General features: G+C 37.1%; 1 protein-coding gene and 1 long non-coding RNA gene across 6 annotated transcripts in view; one reads left to right on the top strand and one right to left on the bottom strand.

Annotated features, from left to right (window-relative positions):
- rbms1b (RNA binding motif, single stranded interacting protein 1b) overlaps positions 1 to 16564 on the bottom strand; it is an 82625-nt gene that overhangs the window by 17813 nt on the left and 48248 nt on the right. For all 4 annotated transcript variants that reach the window (XM_082174762.1, XM_082174761.1, XM_082174764.1 and 1 more), the window contains 3 exons: positions 8681 to 8838; positions 6871 to 6950; positions 4279 to 4394 (listed from right to left, as the gene is read on the bottom strand). In XM_082174762.1, the coding sequence (XP_082030888.1) occupies positions 4279 to 4394; positions 6871 to 6950; positions 8681 to 8838 (354 nt within the window). The remainder of the gene's footprint in view (positions 1 to 4278; positions 4395 to 6870; positions 6951 to 8680; positions 8839 to 16564) is intronic.
- Positions 14053 to 16408, top strand: LOC309502430. Of its 2 annotated transcripts, none has more exons than XR_014207270.1 (3): positions 14053 to 15445; positions 15698 to 16248; positions 16283 to 16408. It is a non-coding gene; the product is annotated as an uncharacterized lncRNA (long non-coding RNA). The 2 variants fall into 2 exon arrangements; XR_014207271.1 differs by having other exon boundaries at positions 14053 to 15449.

The following is a 16564-nucleotide window of genomic DNA, read 5'->3' as shown; positions in this document are numbered from 1 at the left end:
CAAAGCTTGCCTACTTTTTTTGCTACACATTCAAAAGTAAATACATTTTCTTCACAAAAAGAGTACATACTTTTATGGCGTAGTGTAACTTAGGGACGCAGCATATGGCTTTACACGATGACGATCGCTCTGATTGGTTTTAGGTCTATCCAATTGCGCCCAGAGGCATTTGAGCGACGTCCATTGGTGACGCCCCTTTGGAAATGAGTTATTAATGAAGCTTTGCCAGACCATAACTCAGTTACTACTGAGAATGGTCTGGTTTTAACCAGGCTGAATTCAAAGTGCTTTGCATAGAAAACAAGCACAAAATAAAAGCAAGGGAAATTAAAACAGTTCTAAAAGGAATGAATTAGAGTAAATTAATGATGAATAAAAGTGTTAAGCACAGATACAGACACTTGCTTTGATATATTGTTCCTTAAATGTGTACTATGTAAAAAATATGAATCAATCCTTCTTCCGAAACGTGTTTTTGTCTTCACTGTGGCGAGTCTATTATAAGTGTTTATATTTTAGAGCGGGTGGGATGGATTTCACGCAAAATTGCGTACATGCGTCACTCGCCAGTGTGAGTCTCCTCATATCCGTAAATAGAGAAAAGTTGCTCCGGCTGCTTTGATGTGTGTCTGGTGTGAGAGGTCAGAGGTTAGTTGAGTGTGTGTGTGTGTGTGTGTGTGTCACCCAAACGCCGAACAGAAGAGTCAGCTGGAGAAAAGAGAATGAGACAGAGCTCGTAATAAATGTGCTAGAATTTATTTTCAAAGAAGTAGCGTGTCTATTAATGGGTAAAGCCACAGTAATGTCTTTAGTTAGTCAGCTTGAGATCTAAACTGGTTATATCTTTTAACCAATATCCAAATACACTGTGGATTTCAAATCAGGGTTAGGGTTAGGTCACTTATGAGGGTAGATCTCAGTTAGGATGCTGTATTATAAGGCAGCTCCCTGTGTAAGAAGCTCACTAGGTTTTAGAACAGAGCGTGAGTGTCATGATGGGCAATATCAAGTGACTCAGCAATTTACAGACACACACACACACACACACACACACACACACTCAGTATCACTTGTGTGGCTCACGTATTATATATGACTGTATTAGAGTAGCTTGTGTAAACACACACACAGACACACACACACACACTCAGTATCACTTGTATGGCTCACGTAATATATGACTGTATTAGTGTAGCTTGTGTACACACACACACACACCCACATGACCAGTGTTGTGTAACATCTCTGCTGTGCGTGTGTTTGCTAACCAGGTGATATATGGCTGTAAATAGTGATCCGGACATTAAATATGCTAATACGGGACAGTCCGTCAGCGCTCGTGGGCGGAGCATGAGCAATGTGACATCATATTGCTCAGAAAATCCAAACGTCTTGATTATTGAGAGTGTTTAGGCTTTTTAAGGATAAAAAAAAAAAAAAGGAGTGAATGGATTTTTTTCATTGTATAGTGGTTGTGTCCACATATACAAACACCATATAAAAGTGAATTTTGCATCCGATGACCCCTTTAATAAGCCTAGTAACAGTAGGATAATCATATTCATCCTCACGGTCACGCGCAGCCGAAGCACAACCAAAACAATCTTCTTCCTCAAACTGCATGCAGTTTTGTTTTTTTAACCGCTATAGGGCCGAAAGTTACATAGTGTACCTTTAATGCAATAATTCAATTATGTCAATGAGTGTGGCTTAAGTGTTCAAATGCTTGATGGGCCACCGTACATGTTATACAGTAGTTGCTGACAAATAACTTAAATGAAAATAAATAATGCCACTACTCTCCCCTCAAATTTGCAGCCAAATATTGTATGTATGTATGTATGTATGTATGTATACATACTGTGTATATATATATATATATATATATATATATATATATATATAACTGGTTCAACTGCTTCTCTATTGTTCTCCTTATTTGTAAGTCGCTTTGGACAAAAGCGTCTGCTAAATGATTAAATGCAAATGTAATGTAAATGTAAACCCATAAAATTGGTTTAAGGAAATGATCTGGCGTGACAGGAAACCCATTGTGCTGTAATTACATGCTGTCCACGACCTTCTCTGTGCGAGGCTTGCTCATGATAAGCAGAAAAAAATGAAAATGTTCAAAGTAATTTTTATTAGAAAAACCACAGCATCGACTCAATTAAGGACATTCGTGATGTGATGTAATACATTTTCCTCCTGATTTTCTGTTTTAATGGCCATGTGACACTGTGACTGCAGGCACGTGTCTCGCTCGGCTCCGTAACCTAGTGAGCTGACTGCACAGGCAGCATTTTAAGGCATCATATGTGTTAAAAGTTAGATAAAAGTCCTTTTTCAGATAAGGCAATCCCAGAATGCACTGCGACAAAATCACTGTAAGATGGATTATAAAGCAAAAGAAATGCTGGTTATATGAATACAATTAGTTAAATCCTGAAGAGATCTGTAAAAAAATTAATAAAAATAAAAATGAAATAATACATAAAATAAAATAGATTATTATTAGTGCTGTCAGTTAAACGCGATATTAGTAAGGGTTAATGCCCTTCGAGGTGTCCATTGTCAGGTATTAATGGATGACGGCGAGGCGTGAACCGGAGGTCCATTAATACCTGACAATGGACACCTCGAAGGGCATTAACCCGCTTATACCATGGTCACTTGCCAAATAACACATTTTTAAAACATTAGTTTATATTTTAATTAGTTTTACAATCGAAATCTAAAGTTTTTACAAACAATAACTTGGTTTCCCTGGTTACGCCTGACGGTTTATTTTGCAATATTTATAGTCCGCTCAGCTCGTAGACCCCTTCAGTTTACTGCCTGTTGCTATGGTTACTCACAGCTGATGTAGCCAGCGCATTTATTTATTAATTTCGAACGGTAAACGGTCAGTTTCACCAGAACTCCTTTACTAGGTGTCCTCTATCACTTTTTAATGGACACCCTGCAGCCAATCAGAATCGAGTATTCACCCAGACCATGGTATAAACGGCGTTAACGCAAACCCTTTTTAACGGCGTAAATTTTTTTATCGCGAGATTAACGCTATTTTTGGCCTAGCAAACTTTGTCATTTTTTTCACATGCTGTTTGCTACTAGTAACGTTAGAAAAACTACAACACCACACCGGATCTAGCTAGACCGGAAACAAAACAACAGGCACGCCGCGTACACACACTTGTTTGGGCTTGCGAGCCGGCCGAAGAGTAGTAGGCTAACGTTACGTTTTGAGTGGATGGCGAGCGCGAGATGCCGAAATGGATGCCAATAAGATTCTGAATGGAAAGTTTACTTTTAAAAAGTTGCCAAATGGTTCCATTGACAAGATCAAAGTGATCTGTGTGTTCTGTCGTTATGAACTGAGCGATCATCGCAGCACGTCCAGTCTGAAACACCACTGGATGGCCAAGCACACACACAGCTGATGCGAATTCTCTGATGCAATTATTTGCTCCGAGTGAGAATGTTAGTGTGAAATTGAACACTACAGTATATGCCCATGTTGTTTTCAATAAAAAAAACATTTGCACAAAGCAAGCCGATCCACTTTTCCATGTTGACAAGAGCATTAAAATGAGAAAAAGATAATGGGACAAAAAGAAATCAAGGGACATTTAGAATAGATAAAAATGGGCGATTAATTGCGAGTTAACTATGACATTAACGCGATTAATCACGATTAAATGAGACAGAGCTCGTAATAAATGTGCTAGAATTTATTTTCAAAGAAGTAGCACGTCTATTAATGGGTAAAGCCACAGTAATGTCTTTAGTTAGTCAGCTTGAGATCTAAACTGGTTATATCTCTTAACCAATATCCACATACGCTGTGGATTTCAAATCAGGGTTAGGTCACTTATGAGGGTAGATCTCAGTTAGGATGCTGTATTATAAGGCAGCTCCCTGTGTAAGAAGCTCACTAGGTTTTAGAACAGAGCGTGAGTGTCATGATGGGCAATATCAAGTGACTCAGCAGTTTACACACACACACACACACACACACACACACACACACACACACACACACACACACACACACACACACACACACACACACACACACACACACTCTCAGTATCACTTGTGTGGCTCACGTAATATATGACTGTATTAGAGTAGCTTGTGTAAACACACACACACCCACATGACGAGCGTTGTGTAAGCGTCTCTGCTGTCTGTGTGTTTGCTAACAAGCGGTGGCAGGTGATGTATGGCTGCTAAAAGTGATCCGGACACCGAGAGCAAAAGAGCAGTACTCACGAGTCTGCTGTCCCCGTCTCTGGCCCAGGCTCGTCCGTTCTGCACATATTTATTTTGACTCTGACGCTTCTTCTGGCCTCCGTCCGCAAACTTGCACAGCAAGGGTTCTGACGGCGCTGTAGAGAGACACGGAGGAGGAGCATGAACTCTCAGCGTGATGCTCATAACACCACCAAAACCATCATAGTGTGACAGCAGACACGGCTCGAGCGCTAGAGATTTTGTTCGTTAAGTACATTAAACACGGAGTGAAAATACAGAGCAGGACAAGATATCATGACCATGATGATTTACATTTTTGTGTGTCATTTTTGGAGATTAAATTAAGATTCATCATCTAGCACTTAAAATTAAAGCGATAACTTAAGATTATGGAAATGATAGATTTCCAGGGAGTGCATGAACTGATAAAATGCATACCTTGAGTGCAATGCATTCAATAATATTGGATGAAAACATCTGCCAAATGCATACATTTAAATGTATAACTAGTTTATGGAAAAGATGAAACCCTTTTAAAGAGTGCTTTCCCTTTAAAAATGCATTTCATGTTATTTGATTAAAGCATTACATGCACTCTTAAAGGAAAAACACTTTAGTTAGTCATTTTCCTTCTTTTTTTAAACAAATCAAACTTACGTTTTACATTAACTTATATTTACATTTATTCAGTGGCTTGCAAATTTTGACCATCCATAGTAAGAAAATAATTACTGCATCAGAGAGAATTGTACTATTTGTGCATCCTGACATATACAGTACAGGCCAAAAGTTTGGACACATTACTATTTTTAATGTTTTTGAAAGAAGTTTCTTCTGCTCATCAAGCCTGCATTTATTTGATAAAAAATACAGAAAAAAATGTCATATTGTGATATATTATTACAATTTAAAATAATTGGTTTTCAATTTATTATACTTTAAATTATCATTTATTTCTGTGATGCAAAGCTGAATTTTCAGGATCATTACTCCAGTCTATCACATGATCCTTTAGAAATCATTCTAATATGATGATTCATTATCAAAGTTGGAAACAGTTCTGCTGCTTAATATTTTTTCATAACCTGTGATACTTTTTTAGGATACTTTGATGAATAAAAAGTAAAAAAAATAAAATAAAAAAAAATAATAAAAAATAAGCAAATGTTTTAAAAATAGAAATCTTTTGTAACAACAATATACACGACTGGTCAGTAATTTGGGGTCAGTACTTTTTTTTCTTTCTTTTTTTTGAAATAAATCAATACTTTTATTCAGCAAGGATGTGTTAAATTGATAAAAAGTGATCGTAAAGAAGATTTATATTATTAGAAAATATTTTTTTATTTTGAATAAATGCAGTTCTTTTAAACCTTTTATTCATCAGATATATTAGGCAGCAGAACTGTGTCCAACACTAATAATAAATCAGAATATTAGAATGATTTCTAAAGGATCATGTGATAGACTGGAGTAATGATCCTGAAAATTCAGCTTTGCATCACAGAAATAAATGATAATTTAAAGTATAATAAATTGAAAACCAATTATTTTAAATTGTAATAATATATCACACTTTTTTTCTGTTTTTTTGATCAAATAAATGCAGGCTTGATGAGCAGAAGAAACTTCTTTCAAAAATAGTAGTGTTTCCAAACTTTTGGCCTGTACTGTACAATCAAGTATTTTTTCTTTCTGAATATCATGTTTCATGATTATGGAAGTAAAACGGGTTGCAACATGGTGTGACTTGAAGTTGCTCCAGCAGTAAAAAAACTAAACTTTATGCCTAATAACTAACATCCTCGTCTTGACTTAACCCACTATATACACATTTTCAGCATCTATGATTCATTGTTGCAGATGCATAATGCATAAATTGCATAGCAAAATCTCCACCAGTTACACACCGCCGATTTCCGTCTTAAAGCCTCTGAGGCTTCCTGGCTCCATCCACAATGACTTTCCCACAATGCTTTTGAGAACAGGCATCTAATGTGGAAGCTGTCTTCGTATAATCCCCTTCCTTCCTTTCTGACATGGTCAGTGGAGACTATTTCAGTCTAATAATCCAATTAAAATGCTTAAGAGAGGCCACGCAAGGCCGAGATTCCACTCAAAGAAAAATTAGCACACATTGCATTCACTTGAGCCCCGAACGAACCTCCACGAATCAAATAAGCTCTCACTCGCAGCATTATGAACATCTAGCTCCACCCAGCTTTGTGGGTTTTCAGTGTTTCGTGCAGCAAGTCTGAATCTACATTCGTGTGAAAGCCGTTTGGTATGGCTGAATGGTTGCGCCACATGCCCGAAAGCCTGTTTCCATTTAGACCCCATCCGAGGAGAATCATTACCAGAGAATGAATGAATGTGCTCGAACAGAGCCGCGCTGTGCTTTTATGCACAAACAAATAGAGATAAAACACACATTACGGGAGAAGTTCAACCAAAAATGATAATCTATCATCATTTACTCGTATTATATGGGGGGAAAAAAGAGGTAAGGATATTCTTTTGTGGAAGAAACAGTGTGAGGGTGAGCAAACAATGATAGCATTTTCATTTCTTCATGCGTGAAGCACGCGTAACGCACAGACACACACTTACCCATAACTCCAGCTGGTGTTTTCAGAAACTTCCCATTGAAGTGAGAGATGACAGCTTCACATTTCTCTGTTGACTCCATCCTAGAGACACATATCATCGGTTTATAGGTGTACACATTTGAGTATCAAACATCATTCCCATCATCTGCACCAGCTGTCAAGTGTTACAGTCCAATGAAAAGTCATATGAAGCATAGCTAGGGCTTTTTACAATATATAAAATAAACTCAGATCACGCAATGTTGAATGCACTATATAAATGCATGGCTGGTTATTAGACTCGCCTTCCTTTTCTTGTTCAGACAAAGAGGTTATAATAACAGCATCCCTCATTTAAACTTCATTTAGGGCGAGATTTGGTAAGATTGATTCATTTCAGTGAATCACTTCAAACTGTTTGTTTTAGTGAATCAATTTAAACCTCTGATTCAATGATTCATGCGTGCCATCACTCAAAAATGTTCAAAGAACCAGTGTTGTTATGGTAAATTAAAACTAAAACTTAAATTAAAAATGTTTTAAAAAAATCATTTTTGTTACTTGAAATAAAATAAACGTTAACTGCAATAAAATGTAAAAAATGTATTTTATTTCAGCTAGCTTCCAAGGCAATATTTCTCATTTTAATTTAGTTTAACTTGATGTACTAAAATAACTAAAACTACAATAAAAACATTAATAAAAACTATATATAAAAAAAATTAAAATAAAAAAAAACACACAACAAAATGACAAAAAAATATATTTAAAAATATTAATAAAAATTATAATAGTATCTCAATGATAATAAAATAACTCTCTGCATGCCATTTTTATGTATAAAATGCATTTAAATACATATAAAAATATATGTATTTAAATATTGCTGTTTATTTTTTATATTTTGTCATATTTGAGCATGTAAATAAAAATGTTTATGAAAATCTCAATTTCTACCCCCTTTTGATGATATTCAATACAAATCTCTACTTCTGTTCTGAAATTGATTACAGTGTTTTTTGTAGTCAAACTAATCTAGACATTCAGGAAGAATGACATTTAACTATTTTTATTTACATGCTCAAATACGACAAAATATTAATAATATTAATAAAAACTATAGCAGTATCTCAATGATACTAAAATAACTCTCTGCGTGGCATTTATGTATAAAATGCATTTAAAAATATTCATTTAAAAATATATGTATTTAAATATTGTTGTTTAATTTTTATATTCTGTCATATTTGAGCATGTAAATAAAAATAGTTAAATGTCATTCTTCCTGAATGTCTAGATTAGTTTGACTACAAAAAAAAAACAAAAAAAAACACTATAATCAATTTCAGAACAAAAGTAGAGATTTGTATTGAATATCATCAAAAGGGATTGAGATTTTCATAAACATTTGGATATGTGGAGCTATAAAAAACAACATGACAGAAGGTTTGTGTTAACATTAAAAACCACTGTCATTATTTATATCGTTGTTATTAAAAACTTGCTTCTCTGATTAAATCAACCCGTTCAGCTTAGTACAAGTTTTTACTTGTGAGTTCAGAGAGTTCAGTTTCCTGGCTTTGCAAGCCGTGCTGATATGTCAGATATACACAGATATATTTTAAAGCTACTGACTGGCACTAAGAGTCATGGGAGGGTCTGAGGTGTTTGTGTTGTGGTGGGCAGAAAGCCAGGGGCTTTCCAGGACGTCTGAATCCCGTGCCCTGATCGACGCTACAGTCTTGAACCGTGATCGGGGAATTCACAAAGAATGATAGCGTGACAACAGGAGTTGATATGGTGATTTGGGTTCAGATATGAGGAACCCTCACCTGGCGAATCCGACCCCTCGGCTGGCCCCGTTGCTGTCCCGTAGGATGCGTGTGGAGACGACCTGTCCGAAAGACTTCAGCATGGCCTCTAACTCCTGCTCATCCATGGTCAGCGGCAGGTTGGAGATGTACAGGTTAGTGGGATCCTGCTCTTGTTGCTGTTGGGAGTGTGACAGAGAGAAAAAGAGACAAAAACTGTGAAACTTTTGCCATTTTATTTGTTATCCGTCACTGATCATCAGTGGTGGGTAGTCACTTATATGTAATTTGGATTACATAATCAGATTAATCCAAAAGTTTAAGTACTTGTAATTAAATTATATGTTAAAATACTCATAAACAGACATATTATTCATTATTCACACAATGGCAGTAAATAATTCATCATTTATTGGTTGTATGATGTCGGGTACTGGTCATATGGCATGCAAAAAATAATAATTCATAATTTGAATATATTGTCTGTCTGTCTGTCTGTCTGTCTCTCTCTCTCTCTCTCTCTCTATATATATATATATACACACACACATACATACATATACACACATATATACACACATATACATATATATATATATATGTATGTATGTATGTATGTGTGTATGTGTGTGTGTGTGTGTGTGTGTATATATATATATATATATATATATACTGTATACACACACACAAGCACGCACGCACGCACGCACGCACGCACGCACGCACGCACACACAATACAATATTTATTTATATAACACATTTAAAAACAACTGAAGTTGACCAAAGTGCTGCATAAAAAAGGAATAAAAAAAAGAACACAGCAATAATCACATTATTCATAATCACATTATGAATAAAAAATTCATAGAAGCAGAGAATAAAGGAAAATTAAACGGCAAAGAAAATCAATATGTTTTAAGAGAAGATTTAAAAATGTATATACATTTGGGGCAGTTCTAATGTAAGCCGGGAGACACTTCCATAATTTAGGTCCAACAACCGAAAAAGCTCCATTTTGCTCCTGGGAACATAAAGTCATTCAGAATCACCTGATCTAAGTGATCTCGACTGTGTGTACGGGTGCAGTGAGTCAGAGAGGTATTGTGGTGCCTGATTCCGAAGGGAGTTAAATAGAAATAATAGACTTTTAAAAATCAATTCTATATTAAACTGGAAGCCAATGAAGTGAAATCAAGATCGGTGTAATATGCTCACATATACGCCTCCCCTTGAGAAGTCGGGCCGCCGCGTTTTGAACTAATTGTAAACGTGAGATGGATGACTAGGGAGCACCGGCGCACAGTGAGATGCAATAATCCAACCGAGACGTTACAAAGGCATGCGTAACTGTGTCAAACTCATTTAAAAGACAAGAATGGCTTAACCTCAGTTAAAAAACAAAGATGATAAAAACAAGATTCAACCACAGCACTTTTCTGCTTATCAAATTTAAGGCTGTTGTCAAACAATACACCCAGATTCCTAACACATGTGGTACTGTACGGTGACAGGGAATCAAGATCAAAGTCATGAACACTGCGTTCATTCGAGTCAAAAAGAATAATTTCAGACTTACTCTCATTAAGATGTAAAAAAGTAGAGCTTTAACTCACCCAAACAGTCTAAAATTGGCTTTAAGACATGCTTATTCTCACGCTTTAAAGGCAGATACATTCATGTGTCGTCCACATAAAGGTGAAAGGTCACTCCATACCTGTTTGAAATAGATCCCAAAGGAAGCATATAAAGAGAAAATAATATCGGACCGAGAACTGAGCCCTGAGGAACACCAGGAGCCCTATTTTAACGATCTAAGCGCATGGTCTAAAAGCGCAGGGCGCAAGTTCACTTAGGGCAGGGTTCCTCAAACTCGGTCCTGGAGGGCCACTGTCCTGCACAGTTTAGCTCCAACCCTGATCAAACACACCTAGCTGTGAGTTTCTAGTGATCCTGAAGACATTGATTAGCTTGCTCAGGTGTGTTTGATCAGTGTTGGAGCTAAACTCTGCAGGACAGCGGCCCTCCAGGACCGAGTTTGAGGAACCCTGACTTAGGGCGTGTCCGAATCCACTTTTGCTAGTTTAACGATGGGAAAAATGGTTGGTGCTCCCGGCGCATGGTCTAAAATGGTCGTCCCTATTCTCTTAATGAGTAATGGGTGTGTTTTGGGATTTACTTGCGTTAAACCAATCAGAGTCTCATCTCCCATTCCCTTTAAACGCCAGTTGCGCTCGCGCCATCGCGGATTCGCTATTTACATGACGGAATTTGATAGTGGAAAGACCGAAGCCGTATCCAGAGCACAAACGGATCTGTTCGTGCGTGAGTTAAAAGTGCGAAAGCAGACCATCAACTGGTCAAGCCAGGAATCCACCATATCTTTATGTACACAATAATAATCTTTTACATTGTAATCCTTTTATTTTAAATATTTGGCATGTTTGTGTGCTGCTGTGAATCCCTGTGTGTGTAATAAGCAGAGTGTAGGCGCGTTGTGGACCTGCCTATAGGCGCACATTACTAACGCACTCTTTAAATAACAACCATAGTCAACCATTGACTTTAGACCAGGTTTCAGTTGGTCAATGGTGGGTGAATTTAGGGTGAACGATCCCTTTAAGGTTTTAGTTTAAAAGGGTGTTAATAGCCACACCTGAGTTACACACACCTGTAAAAACCTGAGGCCCTCAGATCTTATCATTTATTTCAATTCACACACTGCCAGAGCTTCGTCACAGTATATACACACTTTATCAGTTAACGGACGAACACCTGGAGATCTGACAACAGAAACCACTGAGCATCCACACTTGCCATTCAATAATCTCCCTATTCATAAACCTAGTGAGCTGCCAACATAGATGTCTTCTTAAAGGGATACTTCACCGATTAGCATTAAGCTTTGTATCAGTAGAAACCTGGTAGTATTTTGGGGTAACCGTGCTTCCCACCCTCGTGTCCCCCTGAGACGAGAGATTTCTGTATTGTGTGTCTGGAAAAAAAACTCAGATGATCATCAGAGGCTTTTCTGTCCAGAGGCGAGAGACTCCAGCCAGTAGGAGGAGCTCGTCCCGCATGTGTTCAACCCACCCATAGGGGGATCTCACGATAAAACGCAGTCTTTTCAGTTTCGAGTCGACTAGTAGCCTAGCTGTATAATTTCTTCCGATACTGCCCTCTGTAACCGGGAGGCGTGGCTTGGGAGTGTCCTCGTAGGGCAGCGAAGCAAGTGCATTCTGGGAGTTGTTGTCTTTCATCCACATGAGCCAAAAATACATTTTCTGGCTTTTCTCAGTCTAGAAGGCACCAACTTCTAAAATAACTTCACATTTCTACTACATAAATGACCCAATTTAAATACACATTCATCTTTCCAGAGGTGAAATATCCCTTTTAAGGCCGGTACACACCAAGCCGACTATCGGCCGATGGACAATGTCGGGCTGTTTTTGAACGTCGGATGGCTTAGCTTTAGTCGTATGTCGTGGGTTTTTTTTAGGGCCAATTTAGCATGTTGCATTGTGCCGTCGTTGAGTAAGAGAGAGCTCTGATTGGCTGTTCAGCTTAGCGAACGAATCAGTGCACGAGAAAAAGAGCAAAAGTGATGAAAGCGAGCAAAGAAGTCGGCACAGACAGAAGGCTTTTCTAATTTTACATTATCTGACCTGAGCATTCGAATGCGTGAATATTTTCATAATAACATGAGCTGACTGGAACGAAGAAAGTGATCAGCGTGATTGATATTAAAAATGGTAAGCAAGCGCTGCTTTGTTTACGGTGTGTATATCTGCAGTCCTAGTTTCGGTTTCCCTTTTTGAATGACGAAAATCGACTCTTGTCTTGATACACTAGTTCTTTGGCGCGGCTTGGTGTGTCCCGGGCTTTAAACTTCCTAACAAACTCAAAGCAACAAGCAGTTCGTCTGCCTAGACTTTTAGAGCAAAATATATAATATAATCACAGCCAATCAGAATTTGACTTTTAATATAGTTATGAGGAACAAGAATGTGGAAAATAGAATTTGACTGTGGGCGGAGCTACTCCTTGCGTGTGGGCGGAGCTACCCTGTGCATGTGGGCGGAGCTACCCAGTGCAACACGGACCAATAGAATCCAAGTAACCAATTTAATTTCCTGTCAATCGTCATTGGTTGGGGCTGGTTATATATTGTACATACATTTATATGTACATATATGCTTCATATCTCGGGGAAACTTGTATCTCTGCAAAGGATACATGCAATGCTGCCTACGTTTTGGAAGGCTTTGTGTCGATGCCTTAACATGCTGACTAGGCAGGCAGCTCATTACTTTAGGTAAAACTGTTAATTAAGACAATATCTAAATACACATAGCACAGGTGAACTAAATTCATAAAAGAGGCTAAAGTGAAAACATGTCTCCCTCTTCACACTCTCTAGCTAATAAAGGGTGAGCATTAATATTGATGAGCAGGTCATTTGCATGCGGCTCTCGGCCACCCCCCCCATCCGAGCGGCGAAACGTCGACTGATTTTCTGCCGTAGTTTCCCTTCCATCAGCACAAACCAAAAGAGAAACAGGCAGAGAGAGAGACTCTCCCCAGGGACAAAAGGGCCGCTACATTAATATTCATTAACATCCTACTGCGTTCAATCTCCACCCCTAAGAGATGGAGGAAAAATGAGCAGAACAAAGAGAAGACAAGGGAGAGGCGGGATTGGATTACTAAAGTAATACGCTGACAGAAAGAAAATCAGCATAGCAGCATTACGGAACAATGGCAGAGGGCCGGCGCGGAGCTGTCGTACCCAGAGAACGATGCTCCATCACGGGTATAACGGATGGAAGAGCAAAACGAGTGCTGGAGATCCTTAAGAGTCATCAAAAACTATGTTTATTTATTTTACAAGATGGAGCTATTACAAATGACAGTGTCCATATAACTAAACACAGAAGGTCGAACACTGTAGCTATTAGCGGGTGTTTTATGGGCCCGTTTTTGAATGGCAAATAAATTCACAATGTGCTTGGCTTGCTCCAGGGGAGAACTAAAACACGGGTGTGGTTTTAAAACAGACGTATCCTGACCTGAAATCTAATACCAGAGCCACATACCGGTGCTAACCCTGGTCATCAGGGCCGGGCTTCACCACACAGACGGAAGCTCTTATTTAAAAAGGTGCTGGGAGCAAAATAGCATGAATAAAATGGACTGAAATATGTAGAAAAATAAATAAATAAATGCTTTCGATGCAAGATCAAATTGATCAAAAGTGACAGTACAGAATTTTTTTATATTTCAAATAAATGCTGTTCTTTTGAACTTTCTAATTATTATCTAATTATCAAAGCATAAGATTAAAAAAACCTTGCTGACCATATATATATATATATATGTGTGTGTGTGTGTGTGTGTGTGTGTGTGTGTTAGGGATGCACCGAAATGAAAAGTCTGTGCAGAAATTTAATTAAAAATGAATTATTATTTCATATCTTAATTTAGCATTTTTTTGTATAATTGAATTAATATTAGACTTTTTAATGAAATTCATTTATTTTAATCATACTGAATTCAAGCCAAAAAAAGTTCAAGCCAATAAAATAAAATAACCACACTTTTATTGGAGAAAGCAACACACTAAAATTGGAGAGAAAATACATTAATATTAAATATCCATGTATACTTTAAATATCCATGTGTTCTGTTTGCAATAGCCCTACTGTGCATATATTTATTTAACATGCATTTTAATCAATATGAAGTATTGATTTATGGTTTAAGGACATAGTGAGAATTATGCATTTATATGTATTTAAATATATATTATATTAAATGCATAATATTTGATTATAGAAATACAAATATAAATGCATTTTGTGAGTTTCTTCATAAATCTTACATTCATGATACATTAAAAAATAAGTTGGGTTGGTTGGAGCAAACAGTCAAGTAAAAGCATCATCAAGTGTCCATTCTTCCATTAGTGGTTTTTCAGGGTTTTCATGACATTTTCATGACTATTATAAAAAAATAATGTTGAAAATCTACATACACCTATAGGCTAAGTTACGCCGGGCTGGTGCAGCTGGCCTCAGATTACCGGAGAGAGACATGGAGATCAGCTCAAGCGCTGGAGCGTTCTGCAGGCACGCAATGCTGAATTACATCTCTCAGGTCAGGCATTAAGAGCTTTACGCTCTGATCAGTGCACAGATACTGAGGAAAGACACTACATCAATCTCACACACATCCCTATTAGCCGATCAGCTGACATTAGACACCAAATACCAATTTCCAGCACAAAAAAAACATGATTTTTTTTATAATTAAGTCTGAAATATCATACTTAAGAGTAGTATGAAGCAATGATCCTGAATAGCAGTGCAAGAAACATTGGTATCAGTGTGTGTGGGCTTGCATGTGTGTCACCTGCTAACAATTTACTCAACATGAACCATGTGAATTCGACAGAAAAAGCACACAATATGCGTATGGAGTAAGTGTGTGTCAGACACAGATGGTACAAGGAAAGTGAGAGAAAAAAACTCAGTGTATATGTATATGTGTGAACAGGAATGCATGGCATATGTGAGGGTGTAAGAAGACTATGTTCAGAATATATTACTCTTACTATTCCTGCACGATATAGTATGTATGCCATGTATGTGAAGTTTCTATATGTATGCATAGTATACCCAGATGACCTACAATGCCAAAATCTAAAGTATAAATCAGAAAACACTATGTGCAAATCGTTGTTGTTGCTGTTGGGCAGAAATCTAATATATATATATATTATATGTGTGTGTGTGTGTGTGTGTGTGTGTGTGTGTGTGTGTGTGTGTGTGTGTGTGTGTGTGTGTGTGTGTGTGTGTGTGTGTGTGTGTGTGTGTGTGTGTTAGGAATGCACCGAAATGAAAATTCTGTGCAGAAATCGAATTAAAAATGTATTATTATTTCATATCTTAATTTCGCATTTCTTTGTATAATTGAATTAATATTAGACTTTTTAATGAAATTCAATCATTTTAATAATACTGAATATATAAATATAGATTTTTACTCCATAAATCATTACTATTGGTCACCCTGTACATCTCTCTGTGGGTTTTGCAAATATTTTACCAATGAAAAGTATTCAAAACAGCTTGTGACTGAACCTCGTAACTCAAACTTCTCTGCTTGTTTGCAATGCAAGGATCAATAAAGAACTGGTTGTTTGAATAAGAACAGCGTTGACTTTACTCAGGAAACACATTTCAAACAGAGAAATAAAGGCTAATGTTTTATGTAGGCTATTTGAGGAGCGGAGAAGAGTGTCTTAGTGTAGCATCTGTCGTCGATTCATAGCCAATAAGGTCTTAAATACTTCATCTTTTATAACATAAGATTTTGGACAAATGACAGAAAAAAAAAACTGAGCATCCACATAGTTATAGCTACAATAAACTTTATAACCTGTAAGTTGATGAAAACGTACTGCGATGCACTTTCTGCCTCAGATGTGGTCGTTCTAATGACGGACAAAACACGTATATCAGAAATTCGCTGATCAAAAACCAAAAAAAAACCATCAACTCCCATTTGAGATTGATTTTGGTCAGATGTTAATAATATAATGAAACATGCAAGTGTCTGAGCATACACAGGTGAAACTCGAAAAATCTGAATATCGTGCAAAAGTTATAATTTGGATGATTATGCCTTACAGCTTATGAAACCCCCAAATTCAAAATCTCAGAAAATTTTAATATTACCTGAAATCATGTCGGCCCTCTGAAAAGTATAATCATGCAAATGTATATAGTTATATATACTAAATATATTAGTTTCACCTTTTAATTTGAATGACTGAAATACACTAACTTTTGCACCATATCAACTTTGACAACATAGGGCCCTATTTTAACGATCTGAAACGC

The sequence above is a fragment of the Leuciscus leuciscus genome (genome assembly GCF_965113295.1).
Source record: "Leuciscus leuciscus genome assembly, chromosome: 7".
In the NCBI taxonomy this organism is placed as follows: domain Eukaryota; kingdom Metazoa; phylum Chordata; class Actinopteri; order Cypriniformes; family Leuciscidae; genus Leuciscus; species Leuciscus leuciscus.
Note: the sequence above shows the minus strand (reverse complement) of the source record. Positions and strands in the feature narration are given on the sequence as shown.